Genomic DNA, 19688 nt, shown 5'->3' with positions numbered 1-19688 from the left:
GTGGTCTGTCATAATGGGAGCAAACTATCTGCTAATTTCTTCAGCCTTTTGCAAAATCAAAGCAAATCTACACCAAGCAGGTAATTTTTCTCCAGTGTGATTTATTTCAAACTTTGAGTATTTCATATTTTTATTCAGCTGCGTTTCTGTTGTTGGTGTTAATTTATGTAAACCCTTAAATGTTCTGTTAAAAGGATGCACAAAACACCAACTTTGGAACCGGTTGTTGGTTTTGGACAGAAAAATAAGTCATCTTTGTTTCAACCATTACGGTAACTTTTGAATATGCTTTTATTTGGAAGTGTAAACCTTTATAATGCAAACTTGAAATTATTACTAATCCTCTTTTAATGAGTTTCTTTCAGAACTGAATGTTGAATGACGTTAGGCAAGTGAAAAAAAAACTCTTTAATATAATGCACACATCCCATAAAACTCCAGATTATTGCTTCTGACACACTAAATATTCTTAGTTCTGCAACCAGTTCAGCCTAAAGTACCAAAACCCGGCCGTTATGTCAGGATCATTTTTAGGTCTGCATATTTTCATCATCCAACGCCACCGTGTCATGATGCAAGGCACAAAAGGGGACATAAATGTTGATTTACACCAAACCAGGAAATAACAGCAGTAAACATGCCAGGAAAATATTTTCCTCTGGTATAGTACAAAAGAAACAAAACAATTTACATTTGTTGACAGAAAACTGATAGAAAAGTTTGCCTTTGAGTTGAAAGTAAACAATAAATCCATAAAATATTAAAAATCAAGAGAAACAAATCTGATAAGGATTACAGTAGTTTGCAGTGTTCCTGCCAGAAGAACCTGCAGCATCTCTCTGACATTATAATAGGTTTGAGGAATAGGCATAAACAAGAATACTTTATCCAACAAGCAGATCTCAAAACTTGCCTCTAAAATAAAAAAAAATAAAAAACAAACACTAAAAGCAGCCGTAGTCAGATTTAATCAAAGTACATAAAAATGCACGATTGCTTTACAACGAGCTCTTATTAAGAGCAAATCTTTATAAAGATGGGGGGGTATTCTTGGTTATGCCTAGGAGTCCAGTGTAGCCCAGTCAGCCTGATGGGCGGAGCTTGAGATTGCAGGATGAGGTCAGGTCCTCCGGCACCGCAGGGGTCTGACAGCAGGAAAACACAGGAGGAAATAAGAAGGATTTTTTCCGACAAACTTCAATACTATGATGAAGCTAGTTGTGACTTACTGAGACGTCACTCAGTACCCATTCCTTTGACTTCTTCACTCATCCTCATCTGTAACAGAGAAGGGTATGACGTTACTTAGACTACTTTCTTTGTCATTTTGTACATACAGAGTGAATACAAAAGGACATTTTGTTTTGTGCAGCTTTAAGACAGTAAATGAGCAGCAGCTTAGCAGTGAAATTAACATTTCCATTCCTTAAAGTGCAGCAATGATGAAATATAAATAGTGGGAGAAAATACGTGCATTGATATGAAAGTTCAGAGCAGTGCAAAAAAACTAACAAATATATGGTGCAAAAAAACGCAGTAGAAAAACATTTGAGTTGAGTTCTATTGGTTTGAATGAATCTGTAAAATTGACTCTGGTTCTGCTGGAGGTTTCTTCCTGTTCAAAGGCAGTTTTTCCTCTCCACTGTCACTACAAGCATGCTTAGTGTGAGGGATTGCTGAAGAGTCAATGAGTCGATGCAATCAGCTGGTTTTCCTTAGATAGAAAACTTTGAATCAATCTGACTGGATGATCTGGTGAACTGGAAAGTGACCTGAGATGACATGATGTGAATTGGAGCTATAGAAATAAACTGAATAGAACTGAAATTTATTTTCTCCCTCTCTCTGTGTGGGTTCTCCCTGGGTACTCCAGCTTCCTCCAAAAGCAGGACTGTCAGCTTGACTGCCACCTCTAATTTGAAAAAGTTCTTCAACAAAAAAAGGTTTTCAGAATTACTTTGCTGATCTTCAGCTTAATTTTTATTTTTGAGATTTAATTTTATGGACTTTTTTTCTTTTCCAGTATTTTTCCAGATATCATCCTCTTCATTCCCACTCAGTACAAACCACCACCAATCAAAATGTTGCTAAAAAAAATACTAATATTAAAATAGAAAAAAAATGTCATTAACATAAAAAATAAAACATGAAAAAAACAGCAAAGTTCCTCCTAAAACCTTTTCTTGAAAAACAAGTGAATTCACTTTCATTTCTGAATTGATTTTTAATTTTTTTTTCATATGGAAGGAGCAGGAAGTGACGACGCTGCTGTTCTGGTTTAGGCTGTAAAAGATAAAAACTTTAGGGAAGAGTAGATAATGAAAAAAAGCAACTAAAGTATTTATCCTCAGTTATTTAACCCGTCAGCAGAGCAGCGCAGTCCGACGCTGATCCGCCCTCATTAACCATTTTACAACCTTTAGAAGTTTCACTCCACAGAATGAATGATTGACCTAAAATCCAGGATGTAAACGTCTGAACTCAGCAGGAAGCACAGCGGCTCAGGCTTTCACTAAACTTATGAGGACCGTTTGATCCTTAACAATATGATCAGGGGCGGATTTAGTAAATGTGGGGCCCTAGGCAAAGACAGGCAGGGGCCCTCTGAATGGAGAAGACATAAAGCAGCCCCATTCTCCAGATAGAGAAATGTTAATAGAATAGACATCCATTATCTGTTCTAGGTTGTGTCCCTCTCTTCTTGTCCCTTTTCTTCTTGTTTTCCTCTCTATGTTTTGTACTCAGCTGACTTTTCATGCTGTCTCTAAAGGAATGAAAGATTTTTTCCAAGCACTAAGCTCACTTAGCTGATTGCTCCTTCCTGTGTTTCCAAAAAGGCCAAAGTAAATAACCCAGTCCTTCTTTTCACTGTAGACAAGCCATGATCTGCTTATCTGTTCTCCATTTTTCATTTGGATGAAATAATAGCTGCATGAATCATGACAGCAGACAAGATAGAGGAGAGCAGGAGGCGGGGTTACCAATCTACTCGCTCTGGAGAGCAGAGTTCGCTGCTTTTAGATGTTGTCTCCAAAGTCTCCAGTAGTAGAAAAAAGTCTCTAGATTTGGCGCTAGGAGCTTTTTAGAAATCAAAGTGCTAGAGGGGTCTGAAAAGTGGCTAAATATAGCGACTAAAGCGCTAAGTTGGCAACACTGCTCTTTGCATGGTTTGTTTTCAAATGGTTTGCTGCTGTCTGTTTGGACCTTTCTGAACATGTGCAGCAAATGGACTGATCCAATATGGCGGACACTGAAGGGGGGGCTGAGACACACTGAATATTATCAGCGTTCTGATGGCATTTTAGCAAAAGGATTTTTATCAGAAACATAATTAGTGCAGAAATAAGGAATAGTTGTATTTACCAAACATGGAAACAGAACTAATGCCCCCCCCCCCCCGGATATGATCATAATGTTCCTTCTGATGCAGGCAGACCGCCCCAATTCACCTCATCCAGCTGCTTTTTCGTCTCCTCCTCCATCCGCCGGATGTCGTCCATCGTCAGCCTGATCCAGTCGTCCATGGTGCAGAACAGCTGCCTGTGGAAGTGGGTAAACAGACGCTTCTCCACCTGGACACAGTGGGAGAAATGGGGGGAAACCAGTGTGAACAGGAAGACAGCGACGAGTTCATCATTAAGAAATCAGACTGAGTCGTCCATCTATTTTCCACCTTTTGAATGAAGGCCTCCATCTTTTTCTGGAGGCCCCTCCATTTGAATTCAACGGTGACTAGCTTGTAGCAACACATTTTGGGACATTTGCTGTCAGCAGCAAGTTCCTTCTGCAGATCCAGAGGAGAGGAACACATGAAGGCAGAGAAACTAAAAACTTTTCAATCATCCAATAATGTAGATCATTTACCTGCCAGTCGGGCCCCAGAGGGCCTCTTCCCGTTTTCTCTGACTTGAACAAGGAGGGATCATGCTCTTTCTTGTAGTCCTGCTCAACCAGAGGAAAATATCACATGTTGCTTTTTATAACAGGAAAAATGGAAACTGGTAACCGAGGAGAAACGCTGCTGGGTTCCATTACTGAACGGCTGCAGCTAACCATTATTTTCCAAGTCAATTGTTCACTATAGTCATGAATTTCAAAGTGCTACAGAGTTACACTCCTAACCTTTATGATATTATAACCATAAACATTTACATTTAATAAAACCTGCTTTCTTACCTTTGTAGAGATCTCATTATTATCAGCAATGTTAATATTAATAACCTCCACTGAGTCCCAGTTCTCCACCTTATGAACCTGCAGAGAAGAAAAATGCATTTTCAGCAGCTTGAAACCATGAAGACATTAAATAAGGAACAGTGATGCATTATGGGAAGTGAGGATAACCTGGAGAACGTCTAGGATGAGAGTTTCTGAGCTGGTAGAGGAGGAACAGTCTGGGAGGTTTTGAACAACCTGGAAGGTTTTGATTTCTGATCGCATCATCTTGAGAATATTTATAGAATCAAAGGAATGACTCTGCGCTTTAGGATGAGCTCAGAGCTTCATCCAAACATAACTACCTGCAGGTTGCTGATAAAATGGAAGCTAAATTCAATCTTAACGAAAGGAGGGATCAGAACCACAGTCTGCCTCTGCAAAAAGGCACGACTAAGCGTAAAAAGGTCGATAAAAGCTTTAATACAAGAAGGAAAACCAGAATAAATTATCAAAAATTACCAAAAAACTAACATAGTTCATAATCCCTTCTTTTCATTGGCTGCTCATACTGAGCCTGGTTCTGCTGGAGGTTTCTTCCTGTTCAAAGGGAGTTTTTCCTCTCCACTGTCGCTACAAGCATGCTTAGTGTGAGGGATTGCTGAAGAGTCAATGAGTCGATGCAATCAGCTGGCTTTCCTTAGATAGAAAACTTTGAATCAATCTGACTGGATGATCTGGTGAACTGGAAAGTGACCTGAGATGACATGATGTGAATTGGAGCTATAGAAATAAACTGAATAGAATTGCAAATTGGGCTGTTTGTGGCAACATAACTAGAGATATTCAGCAGTTAGTTAGTTAGTTAGTTAGTTAACCTTTGCTGGTAACTAGGCTGCTGCTTAGCAGACCAGCTGGAAAAACAGTTGCTTGGTTTGGTTCCGGTTTGGTAGCATTGGAGCTAACATAGCCTAGTCGGTACTTTAGCTTAGTCTATGCTTTAGCCTAGCTGGTACATTTGCTTAGCCGGTGCTTTAGCCTAGCCAGTGCTTTAGCCTAGCCAGTGCTTTAGCCTAGCTGGTACGTTTGCTTAGCCGGTGCTTTAGCTTAGCCGGTGCTTTAGCCTAGCCGGTGCATTTGCTTAGCCGGTGCTTTAGCCTCAAAGGCGATTTAGCCTAGTCGGTACTTTAGCTTAGTCTATGCTTTAGCCTAGCTTGTACATTTGCTTAGCCGGTGCTTTAGCCTAGCCAATGCTTTAGCCTAGTCGGTACTTTAGCTTAGTCTATGCTTTAGCCTAGCTGGTACATTTGCTTAGCCGGTGCTTTAGCCTAGCCAGTGCTTTAGCCTAGCCAGTGCTTTAGCCTAGCTGGTACATTTGCTTAGCCGGTGCTTTAGCCTAGCCGGTACATTTGCTTAGCCGGTGCTTTAGCCTAGCCTGTACATTTGCTTAGCCGGTGCTATAGCTTAGCTCCTGCTGTCCAGTAAGGGAAGACTAGCTCTCAGCCACTCTTGCTCTGTGGTTCATGTTTAAAAGGCAGTTTTTAGCCTCATGATGATGTTAATACGACAAAGCTGAATCATAATCGTGTCTCTTTATTGATTCTTAAGGGAAATCATTGAAAACTAAGTTCAGCCGATTATTTAACCTGGCTGTAAGTATTGTTCTGGCTTGCGGTCTGAAAGCAGCAATAGGCGTCAGTAAGCCAGATGATTAAAGGGTAACCGGCCCCTGGCCCTCCCTCTCAGTGTTTTCTGAGTGGAACCGGTTTGCTGAACCTAAATCCAGCAGCACTGAGGAAACGGTGACTTACGTTCTCCTGATCCCCCATATCAGGCTTGTGCCAGGTCTCGATCTTGATCATGAAATCGTTTTTCATGTAGGTGTTCTACAGCAGGAGAGACGGACAGCATGGTCAGTCAGAAGGGTCAGCTCAGCACCAAGCAGACATTTCATCAAAATAATACTCACAGTCAGGACTGCGTCAGGCGAGGAGGAATCCAGAAGAGAAGACATTAAAAAAAGTTTAAGAAATATGCAGATTTGAATGAAAATATCTGTAAATTTATCCTGGAAACACAATTAGACCGAGGAGCCGTCCTTTGGCAGTGTGCCAGAGCTCTATCAGGTCAGCATACCCCGTCAGACCAGCATACCTATAGTCAATACGCAGCACAAGACACCATTTATCCCTTTATCCCTTTAGTTTTATACAAAAAATAGACTATAGACGACCTAGACGGACGTGTCTCCCTTTAGGCATGTACAAAAAACGATTTAAGGTCAGATCGCCATATGCTTCAAAAAACACCAAAAAGTAAGTCATTAAATTGTTTTTTTCTACATGACTAAAGGGAAACACGCCCACTGGGGTAGTTTAAAGTTCTTCTTTTTTTTTTTTTTTTTTTTTTACTAAAAGGGATAAAAGGGTATTGACTATGGGTATGCTGGTCTGACGGGGTACGCTGGTCTGACAGCGTCTCCATTTCACCAGCGCTCACTGTGTGTGAGCGACTCACCTGTTTTGCAGTAGGGATAAGCGTTCCAGGCCTTCTCATGCACCTCCAGGGAACCTTTGGGGGCGATCATGCGGATAAACTGCGGCACCTTGCTGTGGAGGCAAGGCCGGGTCGATTTCAATCGCTTATTTCAGCAAATGAACAAGTCTAAACATTTGAAATGATGAAGGTTCTTCTGTTTTCACTCCATCCCTGCAGCTTCCAGCCGTTCTTCTCTGGTGGAACCTGGAGGGTCCGGTACCTACCTCTGCAGGTGGTAGACCTTATGGGTGTATTGCCCTTTCTCCCCTTCCTGCTCATACGGCTCGTTCACCAGCACCTCCACACCTTCACCCCCTCCGGTCTCATTTTTACTGGCCTCTGCTACCGTGTACAGCTGACCCACTTGGTACTGAAAGACACGACAAAGGTTTAACGGTCATCAAGGTGTTTCCATGATAAATGTTCATCTGGAACTTAATACAAGGTAAGCTAACGCTAGCTTCACTGTTTATACTGTTTAGGCTTGAATGAACTCTGGTTTTTAGGGGAACACAGTTTATATTTACAGGGGTGCGGAGCGGCCTAGCTGGGGGTGCGGAGCGGCCTAGCTGGGGGTGCGGAGCGGCCTAGCTGGGGGAGCGGTGTGGCCTAGCTGGGGGAGCGGTGTGGCCTAGCTGGGGGTGCGGGGCGGCCTAGCTGAGGGAGCGGCGGCCTAGCTGGGAGATCGGCGGCCTAGCTGAGGGAGCGGCGACCTAGCTGGGGGACCGGCGGCCTAGCTAGGGGAGCGGTGTGGCCTAGCTGGGGGTGCGGCGGCCTAGCTGAGGGAGCGGCGGCCTAGCTGGGGGATCGGCGGCCTAGCTGAGGGAGCGGTGTGGCCTAGCTGGGGGTGCGGCGGCCTAGCTGGGGGTGCGGCGGCCTAGCTGGGGGTGCGGCGGCCTAGCTGGGGGTGCGGCGGCCTAGCTGGGGGTGCGGCGGCCTAGCTGGGGGTGCGGGGCGGCCTAGCTGAGGGAGCGGCGGCCTAGCTGGGGGAGCGGTGTGGCCTAGCTGGGGGAGCGGTGTGGCCTAGCTGGGGGTGCGGGGCGGCCTAGCTGAGGGAGCGGCGGCCTAGCTGGGAGATCGGCGGCCTAGCTGGGGGAGCGGCGACCTAGCTGGGGGAGCGGCGGCCTAGCTGGGGGTGCGGGGCGGCCTAGCTGAGGGAGCGGCGGCCTAGCTGGGGGAGCGGTGTGGCCTAGCTGGGGGAGCGGTGTGGCCTAGCTGGGGGTGCGGGGCGGCCTAGCTGAGGGAGCGGCGGCCTAGCTGGGGGAGCGGTGTGGCCTAGCTGGGGGAGCGGTGTGGCCTAGCTGGGGGTGCGGGGCGGCCTAGCTGAGGGAGCGGCGGCCTAGCTGGGGGAGCGGTGTGGCCTAGCTGGGGGAGCGGTGTGGCCTAGCTGGGGGTGCGGGGCGGCCTAGCTGAGGGAGCGGCGGCCTAGCTGGGAGATCGGCGGCCTAGCTGAGGGAGCGGCGGCCTAGCTGGGAGATCGGCGGCCTAGCTGGGGGAGCGGCGGCCTAGCTGAGGGAGCGGCGACCTAGCTGGGGGATCGGCGGCCTAGCTGGGGGAGCGGTGTGGCCTAGCTGGGGGTGCGGCGGCCTAGCTGAGGGAGCGGCGGCCTAGCTGGGGGATCGGCGGCCTAGCTGAGGGAGCGGTGTGGCCTAGCTGGGGGTGCGGCGGCCTAGCTGGGGGTGCGGGGCGGCCTAGCTGAGGGAGCGGCGGCCTAGCTGGGGGAGCGGTGTGGCCTAGCTGGGGGTGCGGCGGCCTAGCTGGGGGTGCGGGGCGGCCTAGCTGGGGGAGCGGCGGCCTAGCTGGGGGTGCGGGGCGGCCTAGCTGGGGGTGCGGGGCGGCCTAGCTGGGGGGTGCGGGGCGGCCTAGCTGAGGGAGCGGCGGCCTAGCTGAGGGAGCGGCGGCCTAGCTGAGGGAGCGGCGGCCTAGCTGGGGGTGCGGGGCGGCCTAGCTGGGGGTGCGGGGCGGCCTAGCTGAGGGAGCGGCGGCCTAGCTGGGGGTGCGGAGCGGCCTAGCTGAGGGAGCGGCGGCCTAGCTGAGGGAGCGGCGGCCTAGCTGGGGGAGCGGTGTGGCCTAGCTGGGGGTGCGGCGGCCTAGCTGGGGGTGCGGGGCGGCCTAGCTGGGGGAGCGGCGGCCTAGCTGGGGGAGCGGCGGCCTAGCGGGGGGTGCGGGGCGGCCTAGCTGAGGGAGCGGCGGCCTAGCTGAGGGAGCGGCGGCCTAGCTGAGGGAGCGGGGCGGCCTAGCTGAGGGAGCGGTGTGGCCTAGCTGAGGGAGCGGCGGCCTAGCTGGGGGCGCGGGGCGGCCTAGCTGAGGGATCGGCGGCCTAGCTGGGGGAGCGGTGTGGCCTAGCTGGGGGTGCGGCGGCCTAGCTGGGGGTGCGGCGGCCTAGTGGTTAGGGCATTGAGCTAGGGTCCCAGAGGTTCTGAGTTCAAGTCCCACACCCACAGCCTCCACTATGGGTCCCTGAGAAAGACCCTTGACTCCACACTGCTACCCGGGGGCGTCGCACAATGGCAGCCCTCTGCTCGCCATTGTGGAACCAATCACAGGCAGTTAACTTCCTAAGGTTGGATCCACCCTCAAAGTGACCAAAGGTTGACATGAACACAGGATCAGGTCCAGGAGGAGAGGAGGAGTCAGGAGGAGAGGAGGAGAGGAGAGCCGGTTCTCCTGGTTGTGATATTTTGGGGCCCCCAAGTGGCTGCAGTTTTTCATATTCATTTTTTAAAACTGCAGGCGCGTATTTTAACCATTTCTTATTCTGAGTTTTTACTTGAAAAAAATGATTTTCTTACATTTTTTTTTTACTTCAGTCGGAAATAAAGTAAAGTTGAACTTCAAAGAGCACAGAAATAGGAGCTGCCCATTACATCACAAAAACGTGATTTTTAAAGACAATACAGAAGAAGCGTAAATGAAGAGCAGCAACAGCAGATAGTAAACATTCCCCCCCCAAAAAAAAACTCCCAGTGAGACTCCAGCAGAGAAACAGGAGCTGATTAAATCGAACCCGGTTCTTCCTGAGAGCCGAGGCGGCCATTAGTGCTGCTGGATGACTGCTGTCACTAAACTACCGCTGCTTAGGCTGCTTTATGCCGGACGTCTGGTCCTCTGGGGCCCCTGCTGCTGAGTCATCAGTGGGGGCGGATTTAGGAAATGTGGGGCCCTGGGCAAAGACAGGCAGGGGCCCCTCTGAATGGAGAACACATCAAACAGCCCCATTCTCCAGATAGAGAAATGTTAATAGAATAGACATCCATTATCTTTTCTAGGTTGTGTCCCTCTCTTCTTGTCCCTTTTCTTCTTGTTTTCCTCTCTATGTTTTGTATGGGGGGGTTAACAATCTACTCGCTCTGGAGAGCAGAGTTTGCTGCTTTTAGATGTTGTCTCCAAAGTCTCCAGTAGCAGAAAAAAGTCTCTAGATTTGGCGCTAGGAGCTTTTTAGAAATCAAAGTGCTAGAGGGGTCTGAAAAGTGGCTAAATATAGCGACTAAAGCGCTAAGTTGGCAACACTGCTCTTTGCATGGTTTGTTTCCAAATGGTTTGCTGCTGTCTGTTTGGACCTTTCTGAACATGTGCAGCAAATGGACTGATCCAATATGGTGGACACTGAAGGGGGGGGGCTGAGACACACTGAATATTATCAGCGTTCTGATGGCATTTTAGCAAAAGGATTTTTATCAAAAACATAATTAATGTGAACAAATAAGGAATAGTTTTATTAACCAGACATGGAAACAGAGTTTTATGGGGCCCCCAGGAACTTGGGGCCCTAGGCAGCTGCCTAGTATTGCCTAATGGTAAATCCCCCCCTGGTCATCGGCTAACATTAGCGGGAAAAGGAAGAGGAAATGCCGCATCATGGACCATCATGTGAGAAGCTCAGATCCACCCAGAGGCAAGGCGTCGCTTCAGGCTGGGTCCAGTTTCAGCAACACTGGATGTTCAGTTTCTGCTTTGTCTCCAGGAATGTGACTCATCCTGCAGAACCGGTCCGCCTCGTCGCCAAAGACAGAAACAGGCGACTCCCAAACAGGGAGCCGACAGCCGGAGCTGCTGCAGGAACAATCAGAGCTGCACGTTCAGACATGAAGAACACAACAGATCCAACCAGGTCACAGGGTGTGTTTGATTTATGCACCAGAACAAGGTCAGCCTGCTGTCAAACATCACCGCTGCACCCGGATAACAACAGTAATCAACATGAGGAACACGGCGACACATGGCTGCTTTGGTTCAGCTTAGATTAAGTCGAAATCTTAAATTTGTCTTATTTCTTTAGTATTTATTTTGTTTGTTCCTGTTTGGCTGTGACTCCATCCTGGAGAGAAATATCAGCTGTGCTGCTGCCATCAACACCTTTGTTTCTAGATGTTGGAGCTTGGCCTGTTTTCCAGTGTAGTCCTGTTTCTCTGACTGTGACTAACTGGATGTGCTCTCTTCATCCTCTGACATGGGAGCTGGCTCGGAGCTCGTCTGCCTGGCTGTGTGTTTCCTGGACGGGGCCGCCTGTGGAGCTGGTTGACAGTTGCCTTTTGTATCTATGCTTCTTTTTCTATGTCTGCTTCTGTCTCCTTGAACCCCAGTGGGCCTCAGCAGATGGCCGCTCACACTGAGCCTGGTTCTGCTGGAGGTTTCTTCCTGTTCAAAGGGAGTTTTTCCTCTCCACTGTCGCTACAAGCATGCTTAGTGTGAGGGATTGCTGAAGAGTCAATGAGTCGATGCAATCAGCTGGTTTTCCTTAGATAGAAAACTTTGAATCAATCTGACTGGTTGATCTGGAAAGTGACCTGAGATGACATGATGTGAATTGGAGCTATAGAAATAAACTGAATAGAATTGAATTTATTTGCACACATATTGAACTAAGGCTGCAACTGAGGATTATTTTAGAAATCAATAATTTTTTTCGATTAATAATCTGATAGCCAAAGGTTCCATAAAGACTTTTTACAAAATTAAACCAGACGAAACTAAAACTTTTCCTCTTGAGGAGTTCTGGATAGAGAATATTGACAAATTAAAACATTTTTTTTTATCTTAAATGCAAAATCTTTACAAATTTTCTGAGTGGCTCTGTTAGCTAAAGGCATCTTTTACAGTCTCTATACTCCAATTAATAATGAAGCGATTAATTAATTAGTTGATGATTATTTTGATTATTAATCCAATGAATTGTTTTAGCCTGATATTTAATAAACGTCTGATTCTAACATCTCTCTACCTCAGTCACAGGAATAATCAGCAGATTATTGTTAATCTCAGTCGCAGCTCCGCCATCGTGCTGTTTCTCTAACTTTTAGTTTCATTGCTCGTTGCAGCAGCTTCTTTTTTGGCTCCTTTATGTTTTAAAGAAGTTTTCACAAAATGAATCCAACCTTCCTTTCTAAAGTTAAATCATGAATCATGATCTCCATTAGATCACAAAATGTCCCCAAGTTCCTGGGGGCCCCATAAAACTCTGTTTCCATGTATGGTTAATACAACTATTCCTTATTTGTTCACATTAATCATGTTTTTGATAAAAATCCTTTGGCTAAAATGCCATCAGAGCGCTGATAATATTAAGTGTCCCCTCCCCCCGGCACCCAGCCGAGCATCATGGAAGGTTTCAGAGTCTAAGGAGCTGCAGAAACCTGTGAACATTTCCCTGATGCATCATCATAAATTATTAAACATGAAAACATGAAAGCTGATCTAGAGGACGGTTCTACTTTTTTACTGTTCAGATGAGACGGACAGCTCCTGTGTCAGAAGGAGCACAGCTAATGTAACAGGAACCAGCTAGCGCGGCTGGGCCAAATATGGGAAGCTGATGGGTAGCAGTGGATTACCCCCCCCCCCCCCCCCCCCCCCCCCCCCCCCCCCCTCTAAACATCCAACCCTGTTGCTCAACTCAGAGTTGAACCAACGGCTCCCAGCCGTCCCACAGCAGAGAGGAAAAGCCGGTCTCACAGCAAAGCTTCAATGAAATCCTGGCTTCTGCTTTGTTGACGCAGTAAAAACAAGAAAGAGTCTGTTGAGCTCGTTACCTGGATTAAATCACACAAAGAGCAAACAGGAGGGGTGCATCTTACAGCAGAGGGAAGGGCAGAACCGGCTCGGCTGAATATCTGGGACAAACAGCCGTTAAGGCTTTAACGGCCGTTTGTTTCTACAGACCCGGTTAACGACTCTGAACCACCCGTGGTTCCAGATTAAACCGGTTTGGGTCTAATCTGACACACAGAACCGTGTCTATTAGATCAGCTGGTTCCTCAGGTTCCTTCATCTAGTCCCTCTGGACTCAAACTCAGGAAGCATGGGTCTGTTCCCATCGCCGTGCAGGTGATAGATCATCAGTTTGGCTTTGAAGATATTAAATATTAGATATTACAGCCTTCTATCATGGCAGCGCCAACCCCTTTACAGGAGAACAGGAAACCTCCCCTATTCAGCCAGACCAACAATTCCCTCTAACGACCCCCCTTTCAGAGACACAGACAGCTATGGGGCATTGCAGGCTAACTAAGAAGCCAAACGACCCCCATTCCAAAGGGGGGGACCCGTTCATCCAGGGGCCAACCAAGAACATACCAAAGACCAGCCAAGGACCAACCAAGGGCCAACCAATGGCCAACCAATGGCCAACCAAGGACCAACCAAGGACCAGCCGAGGACCAGCCAAGGGCCAACCAATGGCCAACCAAGGACCAACCAAGGACCAGCCGAGGGCCAACCAAAGACCAGCCGAGGGCCAGCCAAGGACCAACCAAGGACCAGCCGAGGACCAGCCAAGGGCCAACCAAAGACCAGCCGAGGGCCAGCCGAGGACCAGCTGAGGGCCAACCAAAGACCAGCCGAGGGCCAGCCGAGGACCAGCCAAGGACCAGCCAAGGGCCAACCAAAGACCAGCCGAGGGCCAGCCGAGGACCAGCCAAGGGCCAACCAAAGACCAGCCGAGGACCAGCCGAGGGCCAGCCAAGGACCAGCCAAGGGCCAACCAAAGACCAGCCAAGGACCAGCCAAGGGCCAGCCAAGGACCAGCCAAGAACCAACCAAGGACCAACCAAGGGCCAACCAAGGGCCAACCAAGGACCAACCAAGGACCAACCAAGGGCCAACCAAGGGCCAACCAAAGACCAACCAAGGACCAACCAAGGGCCAACCAAGGGCCAACCAAGGGCCAACCAAAGGCCAACCAAGGGCCAACCAAGGGCCAACCAAGGGCCAACCAAGGGCCAACCAAGGGCCAGCCAAGGACCAACCAAGGACCAACCAAGGGCCAGCCAAGGGCCAGCCAAGGGCCAGCCAAGGGCCAGCCAAGGACCAACCAAGGACCAACCAAGGACCAACCAAGGGCCAACCAAGGGCCAACCAAGGGCCAACCAAGGGCCAGCCAAGGACCAACCAAAGACCAGCCAAGGACCAGCCGAGGACCAACCAAGGGCCAACCAAGGGCCAACCAAAGACCAACAAAGGACCAACCAAAGACCAACAAAGGACCAACCAAGGGCCAACCAAGGGCCAACCAAGGGCCAACCAAAGACCAACCAAGGGCCAACCAAGGGCCAACCAAGGGCCAACCAAGGGCCAGCCAAGGACCAACCAAGGGCCAACCAAGGACCAACCAAGGGCCAGCCAAGGACCAACCAAGGACCAACCAAGGACCAACCAAGGACCAACCAAGGGCCAGCCAAGGGCCAGCCAAGGACCAACCAAGGGCCAGCCAAGGACCAACCAAGGACCAACCAAGGACCAACCAAGGGCCAACCAAGGGCCAACCAAGGGCCAACCAAGGACCAACCAAAGACCAGCCAAGGACCAGCCAAGGACCAACCAAGGGCCAACCAAGGACCAGCCAAGGACCAACCAAGGGCCAGCCAAGGACCAACCAAGGACCAACCAAGGACCAACCAAGGACCAACCAAGGGCCAACCAAGGGCCAACCAAGGGCCAACCAAGGGCCAGCCAAGGACCAACCAAGGGCCAGCCAAGGGCCAGCCAAGGACCAACCAAGGGCCAGCCAAGGACCAACCAAGGACCAACCAAGGACCAACCAAGGACCAACCAAGGGCCAACCAAGGGCCAACCAAGGGCCAACCAAGGGCCAGCCAAGGACCAACCAAAGACCAGCCAAGGACCAGCCAAGGACCAACCAAGGGCCAACCAAGGACCAGCCGAGGAAAGTGGGGATATTTTGAATGGTTGCTTCTGTATCTGCACTGATTGGTACAAAAACTATTTATATATTTATGGAATTAAAATGTTTTACTGAAGTAAAATCCAACATTTCACCATTTTCTGCTGTTTGAAACATGCTGGATGTAAACAATCAGTGAAACGTGAAAACACGTAATTAATGTTTCACTTTTTTCTAAAGTCAGTCCATCTCTGCAGTCCATTAATCCCAGTCTGCTACTGTGTAGCTTCCCTAAACTCTCTACTGATGTTTTAATATCTAAAGGAAAGATATTCCAGGACATTGCAATGTTTTTATGCTCTTTTTATATTGTCTGTTGTATTTTTATCTCTAATGGCATCTTGCTTTAACTCTTTATTCTCTATAGAAGCTACTGGAACCAGAATTTCCATGAAGGAATAATCCCAAGGGATTAATAAAGCTCAGTCTATGTCTAATTAAATGAGAGGAAATTAGATAAAGAAAATTTAAACCCGTCTCTTTTTGTTGTATCGTTACCCAAACAACACAATAAATGTGATGTTCGGCCATCATTTAGTCTGGGAACCCATCCAACCAGTGTGAGGTTCCGACCGCTCAGCAAGGCAGAGCAAACTCGTTCAGTTGGGGAGAGAACCAAACTATCAGCAGCAAACAGGAAGGTTGAGGAGAAAAGTGCTGATTTCCGTTTCCTGTTTTAAGCTTGGAGCTGCAGTCAGACACTCTGCTGCATCTGAAAGCTCAGGTTTAAGGTCAAAGTTTTCTACACTCTGCTGTAGTACAAGTTGGACTTCTAGTTCAGATTTCTATTAAACCAAAAAACTCTTCTCTCTAAAAATCTGTGAGGAACGTTTCTAGCCGTGGTTCTAACTGAGCCTCATCTGTAGACGTTAAACGACTAAATCAGCTAAAAGGCTGCTGTAGTATCTCTGAGCGGGAAAAGCAGAACATCCTGCAGATAACAGGAATCTGACACATAGAATGTGAAACATGGACGCTCTGTTCAGGTCAACAATCTGCTGCTTCCACAGATAAATAAAAGAAATAAGAGAAGAAAAAAAGAAGCGTACCTCCTCGACTGAGACGGGCAGGACGATCCGGCTGCATGAGGGAGAGAGGAAAACAATCATTAGACTGGTGAACACGTCAGATACAGTGGTGACATCACAATAAAAAGCACAGATTAACTGCAGAGACGTCATATCTGGATGGTTTAGTTCTGGAGCTGCAATCATTACAGCGCCTTTCTTTTTCACTTGATCTACACTGGAAAACCCATCTAGAAATAAGAAAACGTGCATCTATCCTTAATTTGAGTAGATAAATGAGATAGTTTGCCAATGGAATGAGTATGTTTATTTTTAAAATAAGATAATTCAATAACATGCACTTGAAATAAGACAATGCAATTATGTTTTCTTATTTTAAATGTAAATTTCGTTCTGTTGGCAAAATGTGTCTTTTATCTCCTCAATTCAAGAATAAAAGCTCTTATTTTAAGAAGAAAATGACTCATTTGGATTTGGATTTATTCCAGCGTGATCGGAGTCTAACCGTGGGATTTAATCTGAGTTTGGATGTAGAGATTAGCAGCTAGAGTTCAGCTCTGTGTTTGTAAAACAAGGTTCTACTTCTGCACCTGAAAAACAAGGCAGCCAGTTCGCTTCAGGCCGTGTCCATTTTATTTTTACACCTTTAAAGTGAAACTCACCCCCAAATGTAACAAAAGCCCCGCCCCCAGACCACCAGATTGGCCAATGCCAGGAGACCCTGGGGGGCGGGACTAATTGAGTGGTACATGTGGGGACATTCAAACGCCGTTGATGGCGTCCCCATGAGCAGTCTGCTGGCAGCAGTAAACATTCAGAGGAACTTCCTCACATCGGTGACGTGACGCAGAAAACCAGCACTTATCTCTCATTAAAGTGTAACTCACCCCAAAATAGTTATTTAATGCCGATAAACTGTCTATTTAACCTCCCCATAAGGTTGATCTCCTGTTTGAGCTGGGCTTAGCTTAGGGTAATGGGTAATAGGCGGTCAGGGGGCGGGGCTATGTTAGCATTAGGTAGGTGAAGGTTTGGGTCACGCCATATAAAATGAATGCAATGCATCACAGAGCGCCGCCATTTTTACAATACACACGGGAACTTGGCTAACTGGATCACTTTTTTTTATATTTTTGAATGTCAATTTTACTTTTATTTATTTATGTTTTACAAAAATTTGTTTTTGAGTGTTTGAATAAAGGTTCTTGGTTATGTGATACCTTAATTGAATCATTTTATCCCCTCCCTGAGGGCTAATGCTAATCCAAACATTGGTGGAGAAGAAACTTAAACACCTAAAATTTTTTCAATTCCTTTTTTCTATTTCAGCACCATCTGACCCGAAGACACAGACGTCCATCCCCGTGAACACTGGGACGCAACTCAATGGGAAAGGAAAGGATTCTGGTTTCAACCGTTGCGTATATTAGCTGCGACACATGAATCAAGATGCTATGACCGAAAACATTTGATTGACAGATGAGCGTTGATATATGATTGGCCGAATTTAGGTGTTCAGGCTGACGTAGAACTAACTGGCCTGCAGAAGATAACGAAAAAAACACAGATTTTATGACGGGATTGTTTTTTAAATATACATTTTCTAACTTTTGGGACAATATGATCTGATAAAGAGAACATTTATATACATTTTTAAGCCAGAATAATTTGACATTTAAATATGATTTCAGTACGACTTAAAAAAAAATTGATACTAGGAACTAAAGGATCGATATTATAATAGGGCAGCCAAAAATCGCGATATATTGCCAAAAAACATTTTTTCCCACTCCCCTAGCAAAGACTGTTATAAACTGGGAAGTAAAGGAGCAGAAGATCTTCTACTGGAGTCTAACCCAAAGTCCAGTGGATCGTTTTGAACCAACCAGCCTGCAGCTCTGGGTGGGAACCTGCAGCCGCCCGCCGGGCGCTCTGTGCCTCCATCCAATAGTCTAGCAGGTGTTTTCAGCGCAGCCTGAATATTTCATAAGCAGAGATCAGGATGGAAGGTGAGCTTTAAAGGCATCAGGCTGCTGCTGGTTGGACCAAAGCAGAACAGAGGGAATAGAAAGGTCACTCCAGGTCATCCAGCATTCCTCTGTCTGCAGGCAGGTGATAAGTGAACTGAAGCTGCAGGTGCACTTTGCACCACGGTCAGATGACACACACTGGTGCACAGATGATGTTCATATGACGAGGAAATATTAAGTCAATAAACATCAGGGTGTGTTTATTTAATGTGTGACTAAAACTCCTTATCGGCGGAGGAAGAGTTTCAGCTGCAGAGGAAATAATCTGGAAAACAGCCTTCATCCTCCTCCTCTTCCTCCTCCATGAGCCGCAGGTTCGGCTCGGTTCTGTTCATCCGAACCGAATCCTCAGAGCTTCAGCCGCGAGTCCAAAACGCGCTTATTTAGGAACAGTTTCCACTTCAAGCATGAAAAAGGAGAAATCAGCTAAAAAACGAGGAGAATGAAGGAAGTTCTGCCTTTTCAGATAGAAAGTGGTAAATAGAAGCTGCTTTTAAAGGAGAAGTTCATTGATAGAGTTTAGAACCAGTTTTAGGCTGAGTTTTAACCCGTTCTGTCCTGAGGTGAGACGTTAGAAAGAGGAAATCAAACTTACAACTCTTTGATCAGCATGTTGAGCTTCGGTCCAAACGTCTGTGCGGCATAGAGCGGCTCCTTCTGCGCTTCTTCCGCTTAGATACCGGGAGCGCGCGAAGGGGCGGGGCCTCGGACACCTAGCTTCAGGTAAACCGTCTGATGCGTTTGGGTGCTGACGGAAAATTAGCAACCTGTTTGGACTAGTTTCTGTACGGGGCCCCAGGGGCCCCCGAACCAAAGGAGTAAAGATTGATGATAAATAATCTGTAATATGAGCCGGAAGCAAAACTGGAAACAAAATATTCCTCCAGTTTTATTTTATTTTTACACTTTTAGCTTCTGTCACATAGAGACAGATTTAATCAGCTAGATCTGAACTTTCCAGATCTGCTGTGGCTCTTTGCTTTGACTCACTTATAACAAAGGATGAACCCCCCCCGCATAATAAACACAATTTTTAAATTAAAAATGAATGAATCCTAGAGCTACATAGTGTAGAGCTGTTTTAGTGCTGTGAAACAGAGGGTCACAGAGAGATCTGCTCAGTTTGATCAAACCAGAGTGAAACCGGATCATCAGATCCTGATCAGCCGGTTTGTTTCAATCTGTTCCTTCAAACTGGTCTGAAAACCAGAAGATCAGCTTCTAGATGCTGATCTGGAATCATCCGTCCTGCATGTTTGTGGCAAGAAAGGAGTCAAATATACAAATTATTATTTATTCTTTTTCATATATTCATTTTTTTCCTTTCAGTTGAAAGATCATGTTTTTAAAAGTCAATAATTATGCTGATAAAGACAAAATGCAATACAGGTAGAATAGATCATAGAAATGCACATTCTGATAAACACAATAAAAACAGCTCAAACATTTAGACACAATAGAAAAAAAAAATAAAATAAATGTGAATAAAAAAGGTTTGAATTTCATGAAGAAAAACTAGAAGCTTCAACCCAGAATTCATCGATACGATTCAATGGAAACGACAACAACACGCCGACGGTCCTCTGAGGGCGCAGGACGGGGACGGGACGGGGACAGGACAGGGACAGGACGAGCATGGGACAGGACGAGGATGGGACAGGATGAGGACAGTTTGTCCTCTCAGGAAGTCTTGTCCAGCTCATGATGACGTCGTCATAACGACCATTTCAGGGGAGCTTTGAGACAGCAGGATAAAAA

The 19688-nt window shown here is 46.9% G+C and overlaps 1 protein-coding gene across 1 annotated transcript; it reads right to left on the bottom strand.

The window, feature by feature from the left end:
* Positions 1 to 273: 273 nt before the first annotated feature.
* LOC119779064 (phosphatidylinositol transfer protein alpha isoform-like) lies at positions 274 to 18648 on the bottom strand. Its single transcript, XM_038278571.1, has 12 exons — positions 18526 to 18648; positions 15922 to 15952; positions 6918 to 7063; positions 6673 to 6764; positions 6125 to 6132; positions 5967 to 6041; positions 4177 to 4254; positions 3865 to 3942; positions 3674 to 3784; positions 3450 to 3572; positions 1230 to 1278; positions 274 to 1145 (listed from the first exon to the last, which is right to left on the bottom strand). The coding sequence occupies exons 1-11, from the start codon at positions 18540 to 18542 to the stop codon at positions 1237 to 1239; spliced, it is 801 nt and encodes a 266-aa protein (XP_038134499.1). The 5' UTR covers positions 18543 to 18648; the 3' UTR covers positions 274 to 1145; positions 1230 to 1236.
* Positions 18649 to 19688: the final 1040 nt, after the last annotated feature.

Source organism: Cyprinodon tularosa, unplaced genomic scaffold (genome assembly GCF_016077235.1).
Source record: "Cyprinodon tularosa strain WSP-4 unplaced genomic scaffold, ASM1607723v1 ctg1016, whole genome shotgun sequence".
NCBI classification, from domain to species: Eukaryota; Metazoa; Chordata; class Actinopteri; order Cyprinodontiformes; family Cyprinodontidae; genus Cyprinodon; species Cyprinodon tularosa.
Note: the sequence above shows the minus strand (reverse complement) of the source record. Positions and strands in the feature narration are given on the sequence as shown.

Bases quoted from the DNA above. Each gene is read 5' to 3' on its own strand.
- LOC119779064 (XM_038278571.1), bottom strand. The intron at 3,573-3,673 runs GTGGAAAATAGA...CACTGTGTCCAG, and splicing joins TGGAGGCCTTCATTCAAAAG to GTGGAGAAGCGTCTGTTTAC. The intron at 1,279-3,449 runs GTGAATTGGGGC...TCTCTGTTACAG, and splicing joins CGAAAAAGCAGCTGGATGAG to ATGAGGATGAGTGAAGAAGT.